The following is a 26,339-nucleotide window of genomic DNA, read 5'->3' on the forward strand; positions in this document are numbered from 1 at the left end:
ACAGCTGTTGCTCTAAGTTAGCTATGTTACAGCACGGCTAGCTAAGTCTGTTTATATTGGAAGCAGTGAGTGAAACTGGAAAGTCATTTTGAAAGTCAAACCCAACAGAGAGCAGAAAGGCCTTTGTGTCCTGGAGGGGAGGGGAGCCTCACACAGCTCCGCTCCTGAGAACTAGTGTCCCTATGCAATGTGTAACCCATCCATCTTCCCTTGCAGGTTCCCTACTGTGGCAGTTAGCATCGGATTTGCAGTTCACCAGGAGGTAAGGTGACCCTCCTTGCTTGGTTTCCGCCTCTGCATTGCGTTTTCACTTGTGTCTTAGCCCTGACTAGTCCATCCAAGTATGTGTTTTTCAAATCCAAGAAAGTGTAGAACCACAGAAGGATTTTTGTAAGGGTGTTGTAGGGCTTATCTCCCAGGCTGGGCTGGCTCCTTTTTGCTGTGGTCTAGTCAGAGCCGCTATGGAAAGTGATGTTCCAAGCAGATGGTCAGAGTGAGTCTCCATCTGACCCCGAGAGCGTGTGATCTGGTCACAAACAAGGGAGCTCCTATTTTTGGATGACATTTTTAATCTCAATATTCTATTCTTCTGTCCCTCCTGGCTATTAGTATGAGAACATGGCCCTATCAGGATTCCCAGAGACTTTATGAAGTAAGCCATAGCATGAGCCCTGGAGGGAAGGCAGGGGGTAGAGGCTGATACAGGAGTGAGAGCAGAGTCGGGGCTCCATGTCGTCTCCAGATGCCCCCTTGAGAATAGCATGGCACTGCTGTCCTCAACAGCAGCATACTTTCCCCTCATGGAACAAGAATTTGTACATACCTCAAAGCACTTTAGTATTGCCATTATTTTCTCTTTTTGGTGTTGTCACGGAGACCAGCGAGCATGGATTTTCTCCTAGGCACCAGGTTATCGTAACAGGAGTCAGGGCTGCCAGTAGACTGGAGCCACAAAGGTCAGACAGGCGCTCAGTATGGTTGAACCCTACAGTTATGTCCTGTGTGTGTTTCTAGATACAGAGCACAGTCAGGGGCCAACCTAGGAAGCAACTCTACCTTTCCTCCTGCCCATAGGACATTTCCCTTGATTCCCTTGATCGTGGGACCTTACCACAGCTGGTCAAGACCCACACAATTCTGATGCCTAGATTTGGGTGTCATGCTGTAACCAGAGTCATGGCGGGTGGGGTTGGCAAGTAAGTATTGCTGGAGAGCCACACACTGTTGGGAGTCCCCATCCAGAAATAAACCTGTTCTTTAAGCTGGGTACCCATTTCTGGGGGACTGAGCTTACCTGAGGGCTCACCTGACTGCTAAGCCATCCTGAGCTCCCTAACAATGGGCATGTGGCTCCTGACACACACAGGCGGTGAAAAGCAGGCAGAACGAGAGACAGCAGTGATCGAGCGGGGGGCTTGTCACTTCCTCGTCGGCACCCACTTGTTGATATTGTCCCTGTAGATTCTGCCTGCACAGGGGCCCTCTCCGCCCAGTAGCCATGCTCCCTGGGGATGTCCATGGGGTCCCAGTTCAGTTGGCTCTATGGAGATGTGTGCCCAGCTCTTCACACACCAGCAACCTGGACAGCACCTAAGATGTTTGTTTTTTGTTTTTTCTTTCAGTTGCAGCTCTTTTGCCAGAGGAAGGGTAGGATGGAAGAGAGAGAGGTCATTCTAAAGATTTAAAGATTGAAGCTTTCAATAGTTTATCATGATTGCTTTAATAGGGTTCTATTGGCATTAATGATGTTTTAATATGTTCATCTAAGAAACAGCTTGCTTTCACATCCAGGTGTAGTTTGAGGTTGGCTTTTCTCCATTCCTTTTTGGAAGCCAGTTTCCATCCTGTTGGCATGGTACTGGTTCCAGCTCTAAGAGAAGCCTTCAGTTTTTAGACAGCTGTTAACTTCTGTGTCAAGGAGTAACATGCATCCGCTTTCTTCCTGCCCTTTATAGCTGGAATTTGGAGTGATTCACCACTGCACTGAGGAGCGGCTGTACACTGGCAGGAGGGGCCAGGGTGCCTTCTGCAACGGCCAGCGACTCCAGGTCTCCAGGGAGACAGGTGGGGTTCGTCATCTCCTCTCAGGCTGTGAAAGACAGGTGAATGGGAAGTGACCAGTGTCTCTATTACACTCTGCGGAGAGTTACAGCTCTGTGTGGGGATGCCATGTCCCAAGTGGAGATGGGCACAACTTACTCTGTGTAGTGCAACACCTGAATGCATTATTATGTCCTCTTGTATCTGTCGTCTTTAAAGTGGCAGTTATTGGTTAGTTTGGTCTGGTAGGACTACGATTGAAACTGTGGCCGAGGCCCAGCAGAACATCTGGACACAGCTCAGTGGTACCCATGGCTGTAGCCATTCGATTTTGATCTATGCTCTGGATGTTAGGACAAGCACGGTGGGGATGAGCTATGTAGAGAAGCAGTGTTAGCATGTGCCTCAGGCCTACTGCCAAGATAAAGGCTGTCAGTGTAGCGGTTCAATGACATTGGGAGGTAAACTGTGGAACTGCCTGCCATTAACAGTGTGCCAGCTGGGGGTTCCTTCCTCCCTTTGTCCCCATAGTGATCAAACTAGCATTGGGGTTTTTTGTTGTTGTTGTTTGTTTTGTTTTTTGTTTTGTTTTGTTTTGTTTTTTTCAAATAGGATAGGTAGGGTGGACGGCAGAGAGATGCCAGGCTTTTTGTGTACGTTGGTTAGGTGGAGACGTGGCAGTGTACAGATTGAGAGGAGAAGAGGAAGGGGAGAGGCCAGAAGAGAAGCAGCTGTGGGAGAGGAAGACTTTTAAAAAACCCTGCACATCTGCATAGTTGAGTTGGGAAAGGTAGTGAGTGCTGGTGGTGGAATGCCCGCTTAACATGCCCTCATTCACTCTGCAGCACTGGGCGGGTCGTGGGTGGCAGTCGCAGCCTCTTCTCTTGTCTAACTTAGTGATAGAGGCTGCACATCATAAAGGACCTCAGAGTTAGTCCCAGCTTTCTGTTTGCCGATCCTGGCATCCGTCCCAAGGTGACAGCGCTTGGCTCCCAGCCTGCCTGCTGCCTTTCGAGACCTCCTGTCTGTGCCCTTTGCGGGTTTATCTTTGCCCGGTTCCTTTCCGTGTACCCTTCCTCTATTTCCCCACTGTTTAATCCTCCCTAGTTAATGCTGCTGTCCCTAGCCAGCCCTGCAACCATCAAGGGTGGCAGGAGCCAGCCTGTGACGAGCTGACCTACTGTGTAAAGGCGCTGTGTGTGGACATGCTCACCACCTTTGGGGAGGAAAGCTTGGGAGTGTGCGTGGACCCAGAGCGGAGGGAGTGGAATTCACAGGAATGCTATGAGGCTCCCCAGCAGGACGGGACGACTGGCCAGCCAGTGCTCTGACCCCACAGCGGGCCAGAAAGAGTACCTTGCCCTATTTCCCCTTCTGCCAGAGTGTTTAGTTTGGCTATGAGGTGGTTTGAATTCCAGCCATGCTGGCAAAGGGCATCCATCCAAGCCTAGCTGGGAAAGGCAGGGTGAGGAGGCCAGCCATTGAACATGCCCGGCTGAACTTTGCTCCAGATTTCGTTTGATATGTGCCACTAAACTATTCACACACCCACTTCCTGGTTGGCTGCCTTCACAGTTCATCCGGTGGTGACTGCAGGCTCTGGTAGATCTTCCCACCTCTGCTCTGACACCTCCTAACTGCACAAGGGTGACACTTAGTCTGGCTTCCACATGCCTGGGCCCAGGAAGCACTGGGGAACTGGGTAGAAAGGAGCCGCTGCCCCTAAACCCTCTGCCCTCGATGTCACTCACCTCCCTTCTGCACACTGTCCTCACCTCAGCAAAGCACATTTGTGACTTGAAATCCAATGTGCTGTTTTCGGCTCTGGTCACAGATGTCACGGTGTCTGGGCAGTACACAGACTGGCTCCAGGTCCCCATTCTGACACCTGAGGCTATGCCTAGAGTGCAGTAGGTGGCCTCTCAGAACTCTAGCTGGCAATGCTCTAAGCAGCTGCAGGGGAAACGTAGAGAGTTGTAGAGGCTGGGCATGATCTCGGAGGACTTTAACCCCAGGCTTTTGGAGCTGGGGGGCAGGAGCAGAGTGGATGGATCTCCTGGAGTTCAAGGCCATCCCGGTCTGCATGGCAAATTACAGGACTGCCAGAGCTACACACTAGAGAGACCCTGTCTTGTCTTTTTTTTTCTCTTTTTTAAGCTGTGATTGTAGGTAGCAGGGGTGTGGCGGTGCAGGCCCTGTATTCCAGCACTTGGTAGATGCAGCAGGAGGTCTGAAGTGTTTAACTGTTGGGAAAGATACACGTTTTCCCAAGTTTTCATCTTTTGCTTGATGTTTGAAATGGGCTGCCGCGGCTGCAGACCTTGAACTTGCAGCAGCCTCTGGCTGCTAAGTGCTTGTTGCTGGATCACACACATGCACAACCACCCCTGACACAAGTTCACCCAAGTTCTAAACTCCACCTGAATTTGTATCTGGTGCTGTTGGTAATTGGAGGGCTCACTTTTCCTTTTTCATTTCACTCAAGTCATAATAATTTTAGCTTCTCACAATCCTCTGGCAGCTGGGTGTGGAGGCCCACTCCTTTAATCCCAATATTGCAGTCCTGGAGGCAGAGGTAGGCAGATCTCTGAGTTCGAGACCAGCTTGATCTACAGAGTGAGTTCTAGGACAGCCAGGGCTACACAGAGAAACCCTGTCTCAAGAAACTCGAAAGAAAACATGTTCTTATGGAGCTGGAGAGATGGCTCAGTGCTTAAGAGCACTGACTGCTCTTCCAGAGGACCCAGGGTCAATTCCCAGCACCCACATGGCAGGTCACAATTGTCTTTAACTCCAGTTCTAGGGGGATCTGACACCCTCATACAGGCATGCATGCAGACAAAACACCAGTGCAAATGAGATAAAAATAAATAATTCTTTTTAATCTTTTAAAAAAAAAATTCCCCTGGCTGCCTGCCTGCTTACTGTAATATTCACAGCTTCAGAACTGTGAAGGACACTTGCTGTCTTCCTACTGTGTGTGGCAGGAGAACTTCCTATGTTAGTATCAGCTGGGACGGTGAGTCCATGGGCTACTTTGGTGGGGACACCCACGTCCCGTGCTTGCTGTGGTCAGCATAGTGAAGACAGCCATAACCAGACTCAGTGGGGAGTGTGCTAACGGAGCAGCCGATGGAAAGTGATGGGAACCGCACTTCGAGAGTCAAGTCCTAGTTGACCCCTCAGGATGGGTTCATGAGAACAGTGTCATCTGACTTCCTTGTGTTCATTACAGCTTATCGTTGGCCTTTTACTTGTAAGTTTGTTTTTCTAGCAATAAAATCCAAGGCTCGCCTCTTCTGTGTCAAGCATCTAAAATGTCCCCATTGTGTGCTGGCAGATAGTGTTGGTAAAAGTGAACAGTTCAAAAACGGATTTCTCTGTAAGACAGGGTCCCACTGTGTAACACAGTCTGGCCTTAAACTCAGCCCTCCTGCCTCTCCCTTCTGAACACTGGGGTTACAGAAGCGCCACCACACCTGGTGACAGTTTACTTTCTTCCACTTGTAAGGGACTTTATTCTTCTTCCAGGGGAATTTTGGTGTTTTGTTGTTTGTTTTTGTGGGGTGTTTTTATATTGTCGCTAGACCACAATAATTTTATTAAGGTTGACTTCAGAACTGAGTCATTTCTGCTGGGGACATGGTTCTTTGAATATTTAATATCTCTTTTTACTTCACCAAAGTACTCTTGAATTATGATTGTTAGCATTTATTTTTCTTAGCTATTGCTTTATGTTCTGTCTTTTGGGACATCTATTATAAAAACCTGATGTTCTTTTCTTACATGCCCTCGTGGTCCAGAAGTGACAAGTGGTTTCCAGCCGTCCAGTGTGGGTGCTGGGAACCAGACTGGTCCTCAGAAAGAGCAGGTTTAACCTCCGAGCCAGCCCTGTAGTTCCTAGTTTATGTTCCTTCTAATCACTGTCTGAAATACTTTTTTTTCCCCTAAGCTCTGTGCCCTCTGATTTTGAGTTTTGCTGTGTTTCATACTATTTCTAGTTTATGGGCAGGTTTTCAAGTGTTCTTCCATTGACTGTTGATGATATTCTGTTCTTTTGTTTGCCCCTTTATAGTTGTGTGTAGGATTCACCATGGTTCGTTGTAGTATTAAGAGCTTGCCAGTATAGACAGGAGCGAGAGTATCTGGAATGTGGAGGACTGTTTTGGAGGCTGTTTGCCTGTAGTCATGGAGTGACTGAGGTAGGACCAGTTTGGCATATGTGACACACACAAGGACAGATTGGTCCTGACATCCCCCACAGTGAGTCTCAGTCATGTTCCTGACCCACAGCCAGGCTCTCTGCTCAGTACTGTCACCTTGTGACATATCTGAGCTGTTGGTGTGAGCACTTAGGTGGCTCTGGAGTGAAGGTGGCTATGAGTTTCCAAGTGTCAGCCCCTCTGCGTCCAGGTCACACCACAGATCCTAAGTCACCTCCACAGGAAGAGGCCCACTCTTAGATTGGAGCATCATAGGAAGGTGTATTTGATGAGGTGCTTTTTCATGTTCAGATATGGAATGTTGCCAGTGTGGGATCATTTGACAGTGGCTATCTTTATAAGCCACTGAGTTCTCCTGAGGTCCATGTGCACCTCTGTATAGTGGGATGTCCCTAAGAGGCAACTGGGGAGTGATCCTTGGTAGCCAGTACTGCACAAACAACTCTGCGAGGCAGCAACAGCTTGGATTAGAGCAGGTTAGTTTCACTCTCTGCCCATCACAGCAGAAAGACTCGGGGAAATAAGCCATTCTTGTGGGAGCCCTGATGACTCCCATCTGATCCTAGACTCGGTGCTTGTGTTAACAGGAAATTCTTTCTTGCAGATATCTCGAAGGCCTTGGTTCTGACAGAAATTGGGCCCAAACGTGACCCCGATACTCTGAAAGTATTCCTGAGCAACATGGAGCGGCTGCTACACGCCAAGGCTCATGGGTACAGGTCCTCAGTCCCGTAGCCAGTGGGTTGAAAACCAAATGTGCTTTGGCTAAGCACTCCCAAGGGATGTGAAGAGGAGGCGGCAAGAGAGGTAGGATAGGAGGCCGCTGGCACCAGGCTCAGAGAGGCATGCCATGCGCCATCATCCACCGAACACTCTGGCTGCCAGGTGTCAGGAAACGGATGTGTCCTGTGTCGTTCTAGTCTGCTTGAGAACTAATTTTGGGTCCCTCAACCAATGAGTCTTATGGGTCTTTAGCGTTTCTCAGTGGCCTTGCTTTGGACCAGGGGTGTCTAAAGTTACTTTTCTATTGCTGTGATCAGACACTATGACCAAGGCAACTTACAGAAGAGTTTATTGGGGACTTTCAGTTTCAGACAGAGTCCTTGGCTGTCATGGTGGCGAGCATGGCGGCAGGACAGGCACGGTGCCTGAGCAGCAGCTGAGAGCTCGCGCCTGGAGACAACAACCACAGGCAAAGAGAGATAGCTGGGGAATGATGGGGGGGGGGCTTTTGAAGCCTCAGAGCCCACCCCTGGTGACAACACTTCCAGGCCACACCTCCCAGCAGCTGGGGACCAAGTACTGAAATGTATGTGCCATAAACACCTAGGGGGCCATTCTCACTCACTACTCACGGTGTGCAACCATTCGATGTTTTTTTATGGTGTTGTATTTGTAAACAGGCTGGGTCACATTCGTACCTAGCCTAAGACATATGGTCTGTGGGCCATGGGTTGGACATACCTGCTAGATAAACTGTTAGCTATTTATTTCTCACATGTGCTTAAGTCAAAATTAGTGCATCCTCGCCTCCCTCTCATCTGTGTGGTAACCACCAACCACTCGAAGGCCCTACATGTAGCCTTCTGATGTTGAATAGAGTTAGAACTTCAGGCCTCTGGCTGCATTGGTGACCAGCCGTAGTGACACACTAATGTCATTGTGGAAAAGTCGTCTGCCAAGGCCCCTCACTCCAGGCCTGCACTCTGTGTCCCGAGCTTGCTGGCGGAATCCCTAGCAGAGGGTGATGAGATAAGCATCAGTCTTGTCATGGTAGGTACCCTCTCGATCACCCACATCCTCCCTTCCCTTGCCCCCCAGGGTCCGGGTGATTGGAAGCTCCACCCTGGCGCTCTGCTACCTGGCCTCAGGCGCTGCTGATGCCTATTATCAGTTTGGCCTTCACTGCTGGGACCTGGCAGCTGCTACAGTCATCATCAGAGAAGCAGGTGGCATTGTGATGGACACCTCAGGTAAGCTCCATGGCCCTGGCCACATTCACCACCAGACCCTAACAGGTGACACTGCGTAGAGTACGCTCCAGGTCTGCACCACGTTGAATCCCTCACTTCCTCTGAATCCTGCAGATGAGACTACACCAGGGTGCATGCCAACCGTAGAAGGCTTTGGTCCTGCCCTTCCTCACACATAAGTGAAGGCCAGTTGGCTAGTACAGAAGTGGTAGCATCCTACAGTCACACTTCCACAGCAATCCAGTTGGTAGACGGGGCGGACACTGCCCCCAGAGCTGTAGCCCGGTACCCAGAAGTGGTTCTGTCCTTCTGTCCTGCTTTGAGTCCCAGTCACTGGTCCTCCCATGTAGAGCATACCTGAGCCCCATACGAATCTGCTCGACCACTTAGTTCCCAAAGCCCCTCCCCTGAGTTCTGGCAAATCTTGTTAGACCCATTCCTTGATTTTCATTTAGAGTTTGTTAGCAAAAATGCTGTGGCCTGCTTTTAACTATCCGGTGTAGAAAGTGGATCTTCTGTAGTCTGGCTTCTTCCTTCATCCTATTTATCTGCTGAGAGGTTTGAATCTCCTCATGGGTATAAATGTGAGGTTGGCTGGCCTTTGGCAGTGAACGGTACAGGACAGTCTCACACTCGGGGGTTTATCACTCGAGCACCTTGAGGCCTGAATCTGTGTGTTTGTCCTCACTGGGTGTGATGGCTCCTATATTGTGCACCCAGGAAGGTCATGGACCATCGGGGAAGTCGGGCTTGGCCCTCCCACATCTACTGAGTCAGGGAAGCCCATCACCCCGGCTCGGTCGCAGCAGCCTGCTGTGTGGTGAGACACAGGACCATCCACTCCTGTCCTGGTCTCTCCCAGTTTTGCATTTCACAGAACCTTGTGTGAAATGGGGCAGCCTTGGCCACATTCCCACTAGCGCAGAGTCGGTAGCAAGAGTGGCCATGCCTTCCACACAGCCAGGCTCATTTCTTGGCCGCTGTTGGATGTCAGCCCTGGGACTCCACCTCAGGCCTGTGAGCTGTTTTTGCTCTGCGCGAATCTGTGAGAAGTTGCTGTGCAAGGCTGTTGTCCAGGCTCCCATAACTCAGATGGCTGCTCTCCTCTCTGTCCACAGGTGGACCCCTTGACCTTATGTCTTGTAGAGTCGTCGCTGCTGGTACCAGAGAGATGGCAACGCTCATAGCTCAGGCTTTACAAACTATTAACTATGGACGGGATGATGAAAAGTGAGCCAGCCACACATGGAATGAGGCTTGGAGGCTGAAATTCAACAGCTCCCTGGGAAAGAGTTGTCCCAGTGGCCAGGGCTCTCGCTGGGACTCGGTGCTGATCTGATTCTCTCTAATCTCATGTAGCCCTTTTCAGGTCGGTACATGTTCTTTCATCAGAGCCAAACCCAAATCTCTTGTGAGGTGTGCATTAGTCACTCAGCCTTGATTGTTTTTCCAGAGTGTAAATCTCAGGTAATAAAGCTTTGGAACTTGCTCTGGGGCCCTCTCCCTGCCCACAGTAGTAGGTACACAACACAATAAATCTGCCTTCTGCTCCCCTCCAGCCTCTGGTTCTCAGGCTTCCTGAACCCCCACTCAGTTTAGATGTCTGATACCCCAGCCATGGCAACACTGAAAACATTTCCCCTAAAAAAAAAATAGCAGTCCACTGATCTACAGGCTGGATTTAATTGTGTATACAGATCGCCTTCCGTTTCTTTATACTGCCTGTAGTGGACCTTCAGAGAGTAAGTGTGCTGTATAAATTAAAATGATGTATGAATAGAGAACCTTTATTGAAGCCTACATGTATTTGAAAGAGGGGAAAATGAGAAACTGAAAAACAATACTAAAATATTTTGTGGCAAACTTTTTAAACAAAATCTTTTAGGAGTTGCATCTTTTTAAATAATGGAGTTTGGTTTTGATGTTTTGGGGGGTTGTACTGGGTTAGAACTCAGGACCTCATACACATGAGACAAGCTTTCTACCACTGAGCTACACCCCAACCTTAAGGGCCTAAGGAATTCTGGTTCTCAGTTAAGCTGTGTCTAGAGACTGCTGAGGCAAGGCCCAGATGGCTCTGAAATATCTGTAATTTGGCTCAGGGACTTTGCCATCTTGTGAGCCTGGCCAGGGCCACACCGTACCGTAGTTACTCTCAGGGAAAGAGAGGGTGCTTTCCTTCTATGATAGAAATACCTTGTTCTCTTGTTTATTTGCTTGTTTTGTTGTTGTTTTCTCAAGACAGGGTTTCTCTGTGTAGCTCTGGCTATCTTGGAACTAGCTCTGTAAATCAGGCTGGTCTCAGACTCACAGAGATCCACCTGCCTCTGCCTCCCGTGCTGGAATTAAAGGCATGCAACGTCACCTGGCACCTTGTTCTTAATTAGTGGGAAATTTGAGTATTTCCCATGTCTGACTATAAAATGAGCTCTGTGCCATTGTTAAGTAGTCTTTCTCTTCTGTCACATGGAGCTACACAGGCAAAAAATGAAGCTTTCCAGCCATGGTCTTCAAGGAACCAATTGCCCTGGTCTTTTCAAGCCACTGAATACTTCCAAATGCAGTTAAGCTATTTTGAGATAGCTTTTGGGTTTTTTGTTTGTTTGTTTGTTTTGTTTTTTGCTTATTTTCAATCTCCAGAAGTTGCTTATTTATCTGTGTGACTGTTTCATATGTATTCATTCTAGCAGCACTTTTCCATAGGTGGATTGTTTTGTTTCTTTGAGACAGGATCTTGTAAATCCCAGACTGGCCTAGAACTTTCTTTGTAGCCAAGAGTGGCCTTAAACTCCTGGTCCTCCAGCCTCTACCTCCTCACTGCTGGGATTGCAGGCATGAGCCAATGCCTAGCACTAAGATATTTTCCGATTACCCTGGTAGGCTCGGATTTGTACCTTTTTACTTTATCAGAATATACTCAAAACAGTAACTAGCATCTGTGCAGATGTACAAGAAATTCCTCAGATTATTCTTGCATTGTGAGACGTAGTGCTTAGTTAGTAAGACCTCCTGGACTGAATGATTAGGAGTTGGTGCTCATATAAATAACTGCAGGAACAATCCTTCCTCGGTCTTCAGAGTGCTTAAGCTATGTCTCTGTCACTGTCACTCAGTGGCTGAGTGTAAATCTGACTCTGAGCTTTGAGCCTGACACACTCCTACTGCTCCAAGAGACAAAGCGAGCTCTGAGGAACAGGAAAGAGCCACGCTGGGCCACCCTGCCGGCTCACTGGCTTGTTCGCCCTCTTGCTCAATCCCCTCCCACACAGGTCGTTACTTCTGTCCCAGACAGACAGCATTCATCTTGTCTGGCAGTCAGTGAGTCCATTCCTTCAGAATTCTCATCCGCTCCCATACACTTTCCCCTAACTTCATCTTTATTTCAGCAGCTTTGCTGGTAACTGCCTGGAGAACAGCAGTTCTCAACCTGTGGGTCGTGACGGGGACGGGGTGTGTATTTGTGTGTGTCATAGCTGTTTCATAGTTGGAAAACACAGATATTTACATCATGATTCATAACAGTAGCAAAATTATAGTTATGAAGTAGCAACAACATAATTTCATGGTTGGGGATCACCACAATGTGGAAGAACTGTTAAAGTGTGAAGGCGTTGGGAAGGTTGAACCACTGCCCTGGACGGGAAAGGCTTTTGGGTTCTGCCTTTTGTCAGTTGACCAGGTAATAAAAGCCCTGACATCCAGCAGGGGCTCAGTCAGGTATGGTTTCTGTTCCCATGCCCCCTCAGGAAAGCTGCTGGGCCTCCTACTGTCCAGGGACATCACTGGGCATCATGAGAAAGCCAACGAGTGCCAGGCAGCAAGTGGATTTGTGTTCTTTTGTTTTTAGTTAATCTCTTACATTCTTCACACCAGTTCGGTGTGGTTCTAAACAAATGTTCCTCTCCCCCTGTGGCGTCCAGCTGTCACTGTGGTATACTATTCTGTGATATTTTGATTGGATTCTGACCACCCCGAGACTGCCAATAAAGTTGTTTTAAATCAGAGGGTGGAGCTAACTACTAGCTGACCAAAATTAACCATAGAGATTTTGGAGGACTAAGAACAGAGAGTAGTCTTAGCATTTTTTGGATGGGGGAACAAGACTGGTTTCTTTACTGTACTGATTGTTCAGGATCTTATCCTGATATTTGACTCCTGAGTTTTTATTGATAAAGAATAATTAGATAAAAGCTTCAGTGTACTGTGACTGAGCTTCTACTTCATGAAGCAGAGAGGGAAGGGGCTGGTACATCTGTGGTGAAGAACAGAGTGGCATCAGTCTGTCAGATTTCATCAAAGTAATGGCCTGTCACTGTCTTGTCCATTCTTTTCACAGTAATTCATATATAAAGATAATAATTATGAGATATAGGTGATATTTCAATGTATGTGTAGTGTATCATGTTTAAATCAGCAAAGCATATTAGTGATTTGCCATTTCTTTTGTGAGAAAACATTTAAATGCTTTGTTCTAGTATTTTAAAATGTATAATGCTAATCATTATACAGGCACTTTACTGTGCACAATAAATTACTAATTTTTTGCTCCTGCTATTTGCTATTTAAAAGGTCAAACATCTCCCATAGCTCACTAGGATGGCTCACTTACTAGAGAAACCCGCAGTGTTTTTATCAGGTTGCCCCAAGTAACTTAGGTTTTGCCTGACTGAAAAGTCATTTACAGAGCTGGGCGGTGGTGGTGCACACCTTTGATCCCAGCCTGGTCTACACAGTTCCAGGACAGCCAAGGTAGATAGCGAGACCTGTCTTAAAAGACCAAAACCAAAAAGAAAAATGGGGGTGGGTGGGTCTGCAGTACATAGTATCCAAGCCTAAATGCAGGACAGACACCCAGAGCCCATGCGGCCAGAGCCACCACTGACGCTGCCCATGAGGAGTACCTGAAGCTATGATTCAAAGAAGTATCTGCAAGAGAGTGGAGACGGAGCTAATGTAGGTTTGAGATGCCGCTTGACACGCTTTACTGGAACCTTTTGTTAGGGGAAGTCCCTGCTTGTGATCTCTGCTCATGCACCAAGAGCCCACTGAGTCTGCAGACTCGTGGCACCCAGTGGGGCAACAGGCACAGAGTGGGAAAGTTGCACAAGGACACAGCACGGGCAGGCCCACAGTGTGAGTGACCTTGGAACAATGAGTGGGATTGGGGGAGAACCCAAAGCAGGCCATGAGATGGTGAGGAAGCAGGTGTGTGGGGTGGGAAGGAAGACTGCTTTTAAGTGAGAAGTAGGAGCCGTTTGGGAAGAATACCGTCAGTCAGGTGATAGGTGTGCCCGCTCTGGCAGAGAGACCTTACATATCCGTACATGGAGTAAGTTTGAAGCTCTCCCAATGTCTCAGGCTGAACAGTGAAATAAGTGGGCCCTGTCTTAGGGTTTCTTTCGCTGTGAAGAGACATCATGACCACCATTTGGTGGGACGGTGGTGGCGTACGCCTTTAATCTCAGCACTTGGGAGGCAGAGGACAGGCTCCAAAGCTTCAGAGAAATCCTATCTTGAAAAAGCAAACAATTAATAATTATGGTGGCTCGATTATAGTTCAGAGGTTCAGTCCATTATCATGGTGGGACACAGCAGTGTGCAGGCAGACATGGTGCTGGAGAAGGAGCTGAGAGCTTGACCCACAGACAACAGGTCACTGGGTGGTATCTTGAGCATATATGAGACCTCAAAACCCACCTCCACAGTGACATACTTCCTCCAGCAAGGCCATGCCTCTTAATAGTGCCACTCCCCTAGGGGGCCATTCCTTCAAACCACTGCAGGCCCCTTCAGGATAACTCAGTTCTCCCAGTGCCATTAGGCAGAGTACTGTAGATATACAGACATGATCAACTCTGGGCAAGCTGAATTGGTAATCTAATCCCTGCGTGTTTGAGGAAGAGAGATGCAAGGCTGCTGTGGGTTGCTCCGGTCAAGTACAGCATCTTCCAGCCACCCCACTCCCCACCCTGAGACTGGCCCTTCAGCAGGAAGGGCTTAGTCTCAGCAGAAAGACACATCCTTCTCTCTGCCCAGCATTGGGCTGTACTGAAACCAAGGCAAAAAATCAGAATGGAGCCCATGGTGGTGGCACATGCCTTTAATCCCTGTACTCAGGAGGCCGAGGCAGGTGAGTCTCTGAGTTTGAGGCCAGCCTGGTCTACAGAGTGAGCTCCAGGACATTCAGGGTTATACGGAGAGACCTTGTCTCAGAAAACAACAGATCAGGATGGTGGGAAGCCCTCCCCCACCCACCTGTGGTTTCATCTCAACTATTGGTGACTGCAAGAGTCCCCTTTAACCCACAAGATGTCATTCAGGTGCCATAGCCACTCCAATCCCTCTGGAGCTGAAGAAGTGTGCCACCCCACCTTTGGAGTCTGTCCCAACAGGACATTAGTAACAGGGTCACATGGAACACACATCCATGAAGTATCACTTGAGCTAAGGGTGTTTTTCTCTTTTCAACAAGGATCGACTTAAAGCCTTAAAGTAGGTACAGCTATTAAATTTGTCTCCATGCCCCATCCCTGTAGTGTATGGGTTGTGTCCTCCAACTCACAGAGGTCTGCCTTCTTCTGCCTCCTGAGTGCTGGGATTAGAAGCGTTCAACACCACTGCCTGGCTTGTTTGTTTTTTTCCATTTCATTTGACCTCCTGTCGATTGTAATGAGATTAACATTCATAGGGGAGGCTTTAACATTGTTTAACCTGTGTGCTCTGGACTCATGGCCGCAAACACAGATTCCCTCGGAGGCAGAGGTATGTCTGGCCTGTACTGGGGAAATAACTCCTTGCTGGTGGACCGGGCTGATCCAGGAGGGACTCTAAGGACACTAGTCTGAAGAGGTCACAATCACATTAGGAGCTCATAGGGACATGACATACTGGCTCCTGTACTTTCCAGTGGATGACACCAGGTCTTCTGTGCAGTCTCTGTAAGGGCTACTGGGACACAGGAACCGGACATGCCTGAAGATTCGGGGGATGGAGCACGGAGACACCTGGAAGGATGGCCAGAGAGATGGCCTTTGCCTGGGGCTTTAGATTTTGTCCTGGCTGCATTTGTTGTCAGTTTGGTTCTTAGATCCTGCTTCATGGCAGCACTAAGGGAGGCAGGTGAGAGTCAGCCAGGAGAGGCAGAAGTGTCAGCCCCTTCATCAGCCTCCTAAGCCAAGTGGAGGTGTTGGCCTTTGGGGTCAGCTTCCCCCAGAGAAGCAGAGACCCCATGCACTGTAATGCTAACATGAATAATAGCAAGCAGTTTCCAGAGCCCCCACGGGGCCACACTATAGCATTTGGCAAGCCAAAGCTTCTATGCCAGGAGGGGGAGTTGGGAAGCAGTTCGTCAGCTTCGTCCTCAGTATTCACTGAGCTTTAAGCTGCAAGGTGATTGCACAATCCCACATTGCTGAGTCCTAGTAGGTGCAACCAGGCCCAGGTCAAGCCATTGCCAGAAAGTTCTATGCCACACAAGTCTATGCAACCTATTGTCCTGAATGCCTTTGGCTTTGCTGGCAACCTAGTCCAGAGCTCTAAGGGTAGCGCGCCCTCTGTTGTCTGTGCCGGTGAACTGCGCTCAGGCATTCTGGACAGTGCTTGGGCGGTGTATGAGGTTGTGTCCCTGGAAGTAGGGAAATCTTAGCAACAGTGATCCCCTATATCTATGATTATATGGGCACAAGGTGACAATATTATGACAGGTTACATGCCGTTTTGTGTCGTGTGATAGTTCATCTCTGAGAAACCAAAAAATAGAAGCCATGTCAAAAATGTGTGAAATAAAAATTCATGTCTAATAAGAAAAAACAAACTTGATTGTTCAGAGTTCATCTAAGATTTTTGTTGGTGCTTGTTTTGTTTTCACTGTTGCTGTTTGGTGGCTTGTTTCCGAGGCAGAGTCTCTCAGGTAGCCCTGGCTGGACTGGAACTTGCTATGTAGACGAGGCTATTTACTAACTCACAGAGATCCATCTGCCTCTGACTCCTGAGTGCTTGGGAGTATAGGCATGCACCACCGTGCCCAGCTTAACAGTCCTACCCAGCTGTGAACCCTATGAGCTACAATAATGAGTATCCCAGCAAGATGTGTCCGTGGGTGCAATTGGGGCATAAATGTAATACAGGTAACCAACTGCTTTGTGATTGGATTGGAGGTCTGCTCCACAGGGACAATACATGCCAGGAATTCATGGCTGGGGAACTCATACATCCTGTGTAAGGGCCAAGCACATGACGATCACTATTCTCCTTAGTCTGACAGGTTGTGAAGAGTGTGTGGGGGTGTGTGGGGGTGTATTTCTCCAAACCAATGCTGAATGTAGAAGTAGACTGTAACATGAGATCTATGCATATAAATTTAAGTATTCATAATGCAGTTTGACACTGTGCTGACTAGTTTTATGTCAACTTGCCACAAGCTAAGTTATCCAAAAGGGGGAAACTCAATTGAGAAAATGCCTCCATAAGATCCATCCTTAGGGCATTTTCTCAATTAGTGATTGATGGGGGCGTTGTGAAATAGTACTTTAACTGTGTAAAGATGTGTTGCATTTGTTTATGCTGTAGAATATTTAACTGTGTGAAGGTGTGTTACATGTGTATGCTGCATTGTCTAATCATGTAAAGATGTGTTGCATCTGTTTCACCTTGCCCGCCTAAGGCACCTGATGGGTCTAATAAAGAGCTGAGTGGTCAATAGCTAGGAGCTGGCTGGCAGAGAGAATAAATGGAGAAGAAAGGAAGGGAGATGAAGAACACGCCTGGAGCAAGAAGTCGGGCCAGCCGGACTCCAGGAGCTGTGAAAGTAAGATATTCAGAAGAAAGAAGTAAGAAGCCCCAAGGCAAAAAGTAGATAAAGAGAAACAGGTTCATTTAAGTTAAAAGAGCTAGCCTAAGAAGCGTGCCTAAGCTAGGCCCTCACCATGGGCTCTTGAACAGTTTCTCAGTACCAGGCATAATGTCTATGTGTAGTGATCTGCAAGTCCATATAGAAAACAGTTGTCATCCCTATCATGTTGCGTCACTTGTCACCCCGTGCCACTGTTGTGCCACCATCTTCTTTGTAGGTTGTCATGTTGTTCACAGTGTTCACAGCTGGGAAAATCTATTGACTTTTCTGGAGCAGCAGCCTGCAACTCTAGACTCTGACCTGAGAGCCAGAGTCACCCATAACACATCCTTCCTCTTCAAGAGTCAGCAGTGCAGAGCGGGAGACAAGCATGGTACAAACGCATGTGCAAGGTTAGTGAGTGTATCAGCTAGCTTTTCCTTGGAGTTCCTTTTTTTTTTCCAAGACAGTTTCTTTGTATTGCTTTGGAGCCTGGCCTGGAACTCACTCTGTCAACAACCAGGCTGACCTCAAACTCAGAGATATGCCTGCCTCTGCCTCCCAAGTGCTAGGATAAATATGAGCTAACACCCGGCTCATTGTAGTTCTTAAATAGCCAAGGCAACCTCCTTGTTAAGAGTTTCACTTAGCAAATGGCTTCACGTCCCTTCCTAGAGCATTCCCCTAACTGACCTTACCAGCTCCCCCTAGGCATTGCCACTCTGAGGGCAGAAGTCCCAAGACACGAAGCTTTGGGAGCACAAAGCACGGGTAGACCCGGAAGTTATCAACTAGTAACAGTGTTGGAAGGAGGAGAAATGGACTGCTGCCGGGAGACTCCAGGACTCGGGTGTTACATAAAAGATCATTTTTGTGCCTGGCAAGGGTGGTACACACCTTTAGTTAGTCCCAGCACTCAGGAGACAGAGGCAGGCAATCTCTGTGAGTTCAAGGCCAAACTGGTCTACAAAGCTTGTTCCAGGACAGCAAGGGCTATCCACAGAAACCCTGTTTGGAAAAAAAAAAAAAAAAAAATTGTGCTGTGCTGGATCTTGAAGGGTGGATGTCATTTAGACAGGACAAAAACCATTACTGAGAAGAAGACAAAAATGTCATAAATAATACAGAATAATGGTGCTGGGAGACATGGCTCCTTAGTTATGAGCACAGGCTGCTCTTCCAGAGGACCCAGGTTCAATTCCCAGCACTTAAGCTCACAACTGCATATAACTCCAGTTCCACGGGGCTCCAACACCCTCACACAGACATATGTGCAGGCAAAATACCAATGCACATAAAATAAAAATGAATAAATTACAGATAATGCAAGATCACCTGGGACGTGTGCAGTAGCTCCGATCACTGAGTCACCAGATCGACTGGTGGAGGACAGCAGTGTAGCCAGAAGAGTGGCTGTGAGCGCCTTGAGAGAAAGCTACAGTGCCTGCCGCCTCATGACCCTGCACTTCCTGCCTTATCCACAGACTCTGAAGAGCTATTCAGAGTGGTGTCAGATGGATGCCAGCTTGCTAAGAGAAATGTCACTGCAGGCTCTGGGTAAGCGTGTGGTGAGATAAGTTGACCTGGGTGCTGGCATATGGGGGCAGGTCTCGTGTAAATATGGCAGGATGTAAAGTAGAAGAAATAAAGTAGACAAAACATGGTGGATAAATAGCACTGTGAGAAGTTCAAGACTCATGGCTTGGGCTGGAGCAATGGCTCACAGTTCAGAGCACTGGCTGCTCTTCCCAGCACCCATGTGGGAGCTCACAACCACCTGTAACTCTGGCCCCAGGGGATCCAACATCCCTTCTGGTCTCCTTGGGCATTTCACACACAGTACAGTGTACAGGCATATATTCAACCCAAACACACACACATATAAAACACTTTTTCTAATTAAAGACTTGTGGCTTATTTCAAAATCCTGAAAAGCAAAAGGTCCTGCAGGAAGCCAGTGTCTTTGGAATGGATGCCTCCCTGTGCCTGTAAGGCCTCAGTATTGCTTCCTGCTCCCCAGATAGTGGGGAGAAGACTAACAGTGGGCGTGACCAAAGGGAGTGTGCATTGGGGAGATGTGTGATCTCCATCTGGTCCTGGAGGTACAGGAATGAAAATGTAAATAGGAGCTTGAAGCTTCCTGAGCCAACCGGAGTGGATGCACACTCAGAGATGAGCTTTGCTTCGCTCCAGTTGACTCCTAAGGCCTTGCTCAGGCGCAAGGACACTGTCCTGGGACCTGTGAACAGGGCATGAGACAGTGACTCATTGTTATACACCCTGAAAAGCCTTACCCATGGAGTTAGACTAGCTATAACTGCATCTTTTCTAGAGCGCTAGAGAAAACAGCTTGTAGGCCCTCGGAGGAGTTAGGGTGTTGGCTGCGGGCAAGTTTCCCCTGAGGGCAAGTCACAAGTCTGGTCAGCACCCTCTCCCTAGGGCTTTCTGCCCCCACTGCCCCACCCCTGCCCCAAAGGGCAGAGGGCCACTTGAGGAGCCAACCAGGTCAGCAGTGAGTGTTGTGTAAAGAGACCACAGGACATTGGAGTCACCACTCCATCCTTTGCGGAAAAATGAGGCTTTGCATGTCGGGGTCCCTGTCAGCTGCAAAGCCAGTGTCCAGAAGGAAGGGCAAAGTGACAAAAGAGTACTTTTCTGGCTTCTTACTTGCACAGTCATGTGACCTCCATGTTCCCAACAGCCAGGAGGAAGCATCGCCCCACTTCCTGCCCTAAAAATGACACAGAGATGAGTGTTGATGGCGTTGCACTGAGGGCAATAAGCTAGCCGTGGCATTCAGAGCAGTCAGGTCCAAAGAGACGGGGGGGGGGGGGGGGTGTTCAGCCAGAGGCTGGATTTGGAAATGGGGGCTGCTGCCTAGTGGGTGAAACAGTTCCACCTGGGAACATAAAGGACTTTGGCCACAGTGCACAACGAGTCTGTATATGAGGCTGTATACCAAAGACAGTATACATAATAGCTGCATGGCCCAGCAGCTATTATGAGGATGCCCTGCATTTGATCCCCAGAACTGTAGGAAAAGAAAGTTATGGTAGCCAGTTTTATATCATGTTTTTTTTTTGTCACAGTAAAATATTTGTTTTATGTATTTTATTTTAGGTGTTTGAGTGTTCTGCCTGCATGTATGTAAAAGCACATGTGTACCTGGTGTTCACAGAGGCCAGAAGAGGTCATTGGATCCTCTGGTCTGAAACTGAAGGTACAGATGCTATAAGCTGCCATGTGGATGCTGGGGATCAAACTCAGTGTTCTTAACCACTGAGCCATCTCAAAAGCCCAACTAGAGATTCTTTATTGTTTGTTTTTAAAGATGTATTTATTATGTATACAGTGTTCTGCCTGTATGTATGCCTGCAGGCCAGAAGAGGGCACCAGATCTCGTTGTATAGATGGTTGTGAGCTACTATGTGGTTGTAGGGAATTGAACTCAGGATCTCTGGAAGAGCAGCCAGTGTTCTTAACTCCTGAGCTATCTCTCCAGCCCTGTTGTTTTGTTTTTTTAAATACAGGGTTTCTCTCTGTGTAGTCCTTGCTGTCCTGGAACCCTCTCTATAGACCAGGCTAGCCTCAAACTCAGAGATCCGCCTGCCTCTGCCTACCATTGGCATTAAAGGCCTGTGCTGCTACCACCTGACAGACTCTTTAAAATTACTTTTCAAATATTGTCCATATTGTGCTTTTTGCAGCATTATTTGTTTTGTATTTTATACTCTATTGTGTTGAGATGGAGTTTAGCTAAACCAAACCTCATTGCTGTGTTTGGCTCAGAGGTTTTGTGTTTTTGTTTTTTTAAGACAGTTTCTCTGTGTAGTGTAGTGGTTCATAGTTTTGATTACTCCAAACTAAATCTACACATTCCCATCAGCCTAGACAGCGCCCTCTGTCCCCTTCCCCTCAGCTCCCAGCCCAGGCTTCTGTCTCCTCCAGACAGGGTTACAGTGAAGCACACTTGCTTCATAAATCTGGAACCTGTCAATGTGGTCACACCCCAGGCCGTGCCTGAGGCAGATGCCCATTCCTGACCTCAGAGCGCCCCCCCTCTCCGGCCTGTTGTGACACTGCATGCTCGCTGTGCCTTTGTGGCTACTTTTGCTCTGCCCAGGGTTTGAGACCCAGCCGTGTTGCAGTGCCAATTGACAGCTTGTTCCTCTTCACTGGAGTCTAATGTGTGCATATGCTCAGCGTTTGCTCAAGTTTGCTATCTCTCTACTGACTGACATTAGGGCTTTTTTGTCTTCCTGCTTTTATGAGTGAAGGTGCTGTGAACATGGCTTTTGTGAGCACATGTTGTGTTTTCTGGGATAAATACCTGTGTGTATTGGACTTCCTGGGTAACTGGATAATTGTACATTTAATTCTGATGTTTTTAAACTGCCAAGGGTTTTCCTAAGTGATTATACCATTTTATACTAAGATCTTGTGCTGTACTAAGAAACTGTTGCTGGGGGGCGGGGGGAGCCTGCAAGATAGCTCGGGAGTTAAAGGTGTTACCTCACAAGCCTGACTACCTGAATTGAATCCCCAGAAACCATGTAAAGCAGGACAGACGTGGGTAGTAGCAGCACATACCTTTAGTCTCAGCACTCAGGAGGCAGAAGCAGACAGATGTCTGTGAGTTCAAGGCCAGCCAAGGCTACATAGAGAAACCCTGCCTCAAAAACAAAGAAAAGAAAAAAGGTAGAGTGGGAATTCCAGAGCAGCCTGGGCCGGAATAGGTCCCTGTCTCTTGGAGCTGTGGAGGTGGCTCAAAGGTTAAGAGCACTGGTTGATCATCCAGAGGCCCCGAGTTCAATTCCCAGCAACCACATAGTGGCTCACAACCATCCGTAATGGAATTTGATGCCTTCTTCTGGCCTGCAGGTGTGCATGCAGATAGAGCACTTATAATAAATAAATCTAGGGAGGGAGGGAGAAAAAAAACCTATTTAAAAGATCAGGTCATTTACATGAGCAAAGCAGAGCTGTGAGCTGGCGCCCTGTCCCTTTGCCCTTTTGCTCAGTTGCAGACCTGGCGTCAGCCCTGACACAGAGGTTTCTCTGACCACGTAAAAAAACAAAAAAACAAAAAATACCTCACACTGAAGTCAGCAGCAAAGAACATCACTGTTGTTCCCACACTTGGAAAGTAAACAAAAACCCAGGCCAGCAACAGCAACAACCGGAAAGGCGCCAGGCAAGGGTTATTAATAGCACCGGCTGAGGGTCCGCCAGTCGCCTGGATAACCCTTCCTCCAACAGAACTGGCTTCCAGCCAGAGCTCCAGGGACTTGTGGGTGCTGGCACACTGCTAGTGGGTGGGTCATGTGAGTCCATTACATGTGTGTGACCTTGAACCCCAACAGGTTGCAGGCCACAGCACAGGGATTGGGAAAATACTCAATGCCTGTAACCATTTCATACTGCATTTTGGTTTCGCTTTGTTTGTGGCTTTGGGTTGGTTCCTATCTCTATGTTACTGGAATTAGAACCTCGCTTGTCAAGCACACTACCACTGAGCTGTATCCCCAGCCCCAATAGTGAGATTTTGTTTGACACAGGATCTCCCTATGTAGCCCTGACTGTTCTGGGACACTCTAGACCAGGCTGGCCTTGAACTCAGAGATCTATCTGCTTCTTCCTCCAGAATGCTGGGATTAAAGGCATGCACCACCATACCTGGCTCCCCATATTAAGTTTTAAACTATGCACAAAGTTGTGAAGATACTAATCTCCATTTTAGAATCCACAGCCTATTTTCATTTAATCTGGTCGTAGAAATAACTGTCTAGAACAAGTGTCCTGACCAACCCCACCTTTCCACCCTGCCTCGCTAGCCTTACTCACCTCCATTTACACCCCGCCTCCTGGCTCACACTCAAGTAGGACAGTGGGTGACTTTCTTTTATAGTCTTCAGAATGTAACTGGCCTCAGGCAGAGTACAGGGTTTGAACCTGGCAAGCAATAGCTGTTCAAGCCTAGCAACTCCCACACCTGACAGTGCCTCCACCTCCAGTATTGGCCATTCTGAAGTGGGACCTCGGCTTGCTGCTGTAATTCCAGACAACGACTGGGCTCACACCTACCCTGGGACTCAAAGTGTAATCAGCCATCTGATTCCATCTACAGCCCTAGCCTTTCTGGCTGGAATACCTGCACTGGGGTCCTCTCACCCCAATTTCTCTCCCCTAATAGCCAAACCTGATCTCATTCATCGACAGATGGGAAAGCGCATGCTTCTGCCTTCCTTGAGCATGCTATGCTCCCAAGTCACTCAGAGACATACTTCTTCAGGTTGATGCTGTCGCTTGCGCAGAACCCCAGCATTGCGAGTTGTGCTGTGTCTTGGTCTCGGAGGCACCTGAACCCAAACTGAGCTTCCTCAAGCTGCAAGTGACAGTCCCCAACTCTCCCTCCCATGCCTGTTCCTGAAGAACTAGGCTTCTCCACAGAAACCACATTCCCGAGTGGCACTGAGGTCTTTTGCCACTCAGATGTGAGGGATCAGTCACCTTGACACAACCACTGCCATCTTGAGCTATGGTCTCATGACTGCCTGCAGTCACCCTGGGTGTTTTCCTTCAGTATCCCAGCAAGCTCTGTAGATAGGAACCAGCGGTATTATACGTGGAGTTTCCTACCTAGTCCCAGACTCACAGGTCACCGACTCTTCGGTAATACCTTAAGACATGTGGTGAAGCTAGCATGGTCACTTTTGTCCTAGGCTATGAATACACCTTTCTTCCTGTGGTGGTTGGTTTCCAGTCAGCTTGACACCAGCTGGAGTCATCAGAGAGGAAGGAGCCTCAGCTGAGGAAATGCCTCCATGAGATCCAGCTGTAAGGCATGCTCTCAATTAGTGATGAATCCATGGGAGGGCCCAGCCGTCGGTGGGTGGCACCATCCCTGGGCTTAACTTGGCTTTCAGTTGCTGTGAGAGATATCTGTGCAAAGGCAGAAAGGGCTTTTTCTTTCTGATGACATTACAGCTAGTACAGCAGAAGAGGAGTCAGGGCAGTGCTTACCGACTGGCTGGTTTGCCTTTATTTAATTACTTAATTTGCTGCCAGGACCACCTGCCCAGCAGAGACGATGCCCACAGTGGGCTGGGCCTGCTCACACAGAGCAGTAATCAAGAAGTGTCCTCACAGATACACCCACAGGCCAATCCAATGGAGGCATCTTCCTCAGTCTAGGCTCTCTCTTCCCAGTTGACCCCAGTATCAAACTGACTGCAAAAGAAAACAAACGAGCAAAAAACCCTACCAATGCACGTAGCCATAGGACTTTAAGGTAGCAAGGCAGGAGTCAGACTCTGAATTCATTGTTTTATTCAGTTGGTTACCAAAACAAGCAAAAATCTGAGTAAATGTTTCCTAAACTTTCTAGAAGCTCCAAGCTTCTCCAAAGCAGTCCCCATAACTGAGAAGGCACCTGTCGTCTTCTTCCAGCAGAAACCCCGCCTGAGCAACAGCCCACACAGCGGGGCTTGGGAGGTGAGAGGCTATTGCCAGAGTAGATTCAGCGTAACCGCTACTCCAACCCCAAACCGAGCCTCCTTTCTCATCTGTTACATTTGTGCTGTCTTTTCAGTCACCTAACTAAAAATATCAGGGCCTCTCCAACTTGTCCGCTTTTTTATCATTGTGCCCTTGAACTGCTCCAGCCCTCCCTCGTGTCCATGCCCATTGTCGGCACCCATGATGACACTTGGCACCTTTTATTTGGGTGTGAAACCCCTCCCCCACCTAATCCAGTCTCCTTGCTCCCCATGCCATTCGTTTTTTGTTTTGTTTTGTTTTCCCCAAGACAGGGTTTCTCTTTGTGTAACCCTGGCTGCCCTGGAACTCACTCTGTAGACCAGGCTGGCCTCAAACTCACAGAGATCCACCTGCCTCTGCTTCCTGAGTGCTGGAATTAAAGGTGTGCGCCACCACTGCCTGGCTCCATTAGCTTTCTTAAACCCGCGTCTAAGCAGGCCATGCCCCATGTCTGCAGGCTCTCCACCACCTCCCAGGACCTATACCTACCTCCCTGGACCCACACCCACCTCCCTGGACAGCTTACCCGGCCCGTGATGTCCCATGGAGCTTCTACTCTTCCTAAGACAATCTTGCTGCCCCTCCACTCAGCTCCTTCCACCTCAACACTGCGATCGCTTCTGTATGTTCTGTCCATAGCAGCAACCTGCCTCGGCCACAAGGCAGTTAACACCACCACCTGTCACCAGATTCCTTTCCACCATCAGCTAAGACACATGTGGCCCCCTTAAACATGTCTACAAGACACAGTTCTTTCTCTTGCCTTTCTTGTCTTACTACTCTTCCTTTCCTATTTGTCTGTGTGCCTCTGTTAAGCCCCCCTCCCCTCCACCCTCCGCCCTCCCCCCATAATCCTCTTGCACTAACTCTGTTTCGAATGGTATGTTTGCTTGGTGGCATACCTTGACAAGGCCTGCCAAAAGGTATCCACGTTGCCTTTTAAAAAAAATCATCACATATTAAAGATGTACAGGTTAAGATACACGGGACGAGGATAAAATGTGGGTTATATATTTTATTCTGGGAGGTCACTTACACGAGAAACCAAATGACCTCCAAGTTCCTACTCCAAGAACCCACACCCAGGCTGCTCTCTGTGACCCAACTGGAACCAAGAGAGCAAGCCTGTCCAGGACCCCAGACCAAATACCACCCACTCACCTATGCACCGGTGACCACGCCCACTGGGCGTGGTCAGTGCCACAGGTGTGGCTGGGTGGATCTCTCACCACAACATATGCTATTGGGACTGAATTCCTCTCTTTGTTCCTTTTGCAGTTTGCGTTCAGATACATGGCACTCATTCATTCATGTGTGTCCAAGCTTACATGACTTCTGAGCCAAGCAGATTTCTAGGCTCCATGACCTTGATTTTGACCTTTGACTGCTGCAGACTCTCAACCCCAATACATAGTGCCTTATTTTTTTATATCCACTAGGCTGGATGGTTAGGGCATGGAATACAGACTACCATTTTTGTTAGGAATGGCCCCACTGATTTGGGAATGTTTTCTCGTATTTTCATTAGTTTTCTCATTTGAGAATTCCAGTGTAGAAAACATTCTGGCTTCTCTATTCCCTACTCTCTCCTGTCTCGGACTTACCTGGAGCTAGGTTGGTGCACCCCTGCCCCCACAATACTGGGCTCACATCCTCCCAGGCTTCACTAGCCTTTGATTTGTTTTGGTTGGTTGGTTAGATGTTTTTGAGACAGAGTCTCTACATAGCCCTGGC

General features: G+C 48.3%; 2 protein-coding genes across 2 annotated transcripts in view; both read left to right on the top strand.

Annotated features, from left to right (window-relative positions):
- The window catches only part of Impa2 (inositol monophosphatase 2), a 30,437-nt gene extending 20,712 nt beyond the window's left edge, over positions 1-9,725 (top strand). The window contains exons 4-8 of the mRNA XM_051200812.1: positions 217-262; positions 1,956-2,064; positions 6,868-6,976; positions 8,085-8,236; positions 9,355-9,725. Coding sequence (XP_051056769.1) covers positions 217-262; positions 1,956-2,064; positions 6,868-6,976; positions 8,085-8,236; positions 9,355-9,470 — 532 coding nt within the window. The 3' untranslated portion in view covers positions 9,471-9,725. The remainder of the gene's footprint in view (positions 1-216; positions 263-1,955; positions 2,065-6,867; positions 6,977-8,084; positions 8,237-9,354) is intronic.
- Positions 1-26,339, top strand: part of Tubb6 (tubulin beta 6 class V) — a 192,041-nt gene that overhangs the window by 120,704 nt on the left and 44,998 nt on the right. The window lies entirely within an intron of this gene.

The sequence above is a fragment of the Phodopus roborovskii genome, unplaced genomic scaffold (genome assembly GCF_943737965.1).
Source record: "Phodopus roborovskii unplaced genomic scaffold, PHOROB, whole genome shotgun sequence".
NCBI lineage: Eukaryota > Metazoa > Chordata > Mammalia > Rodentia > Cricetidae > Phodopus > Phodopus roborovskii.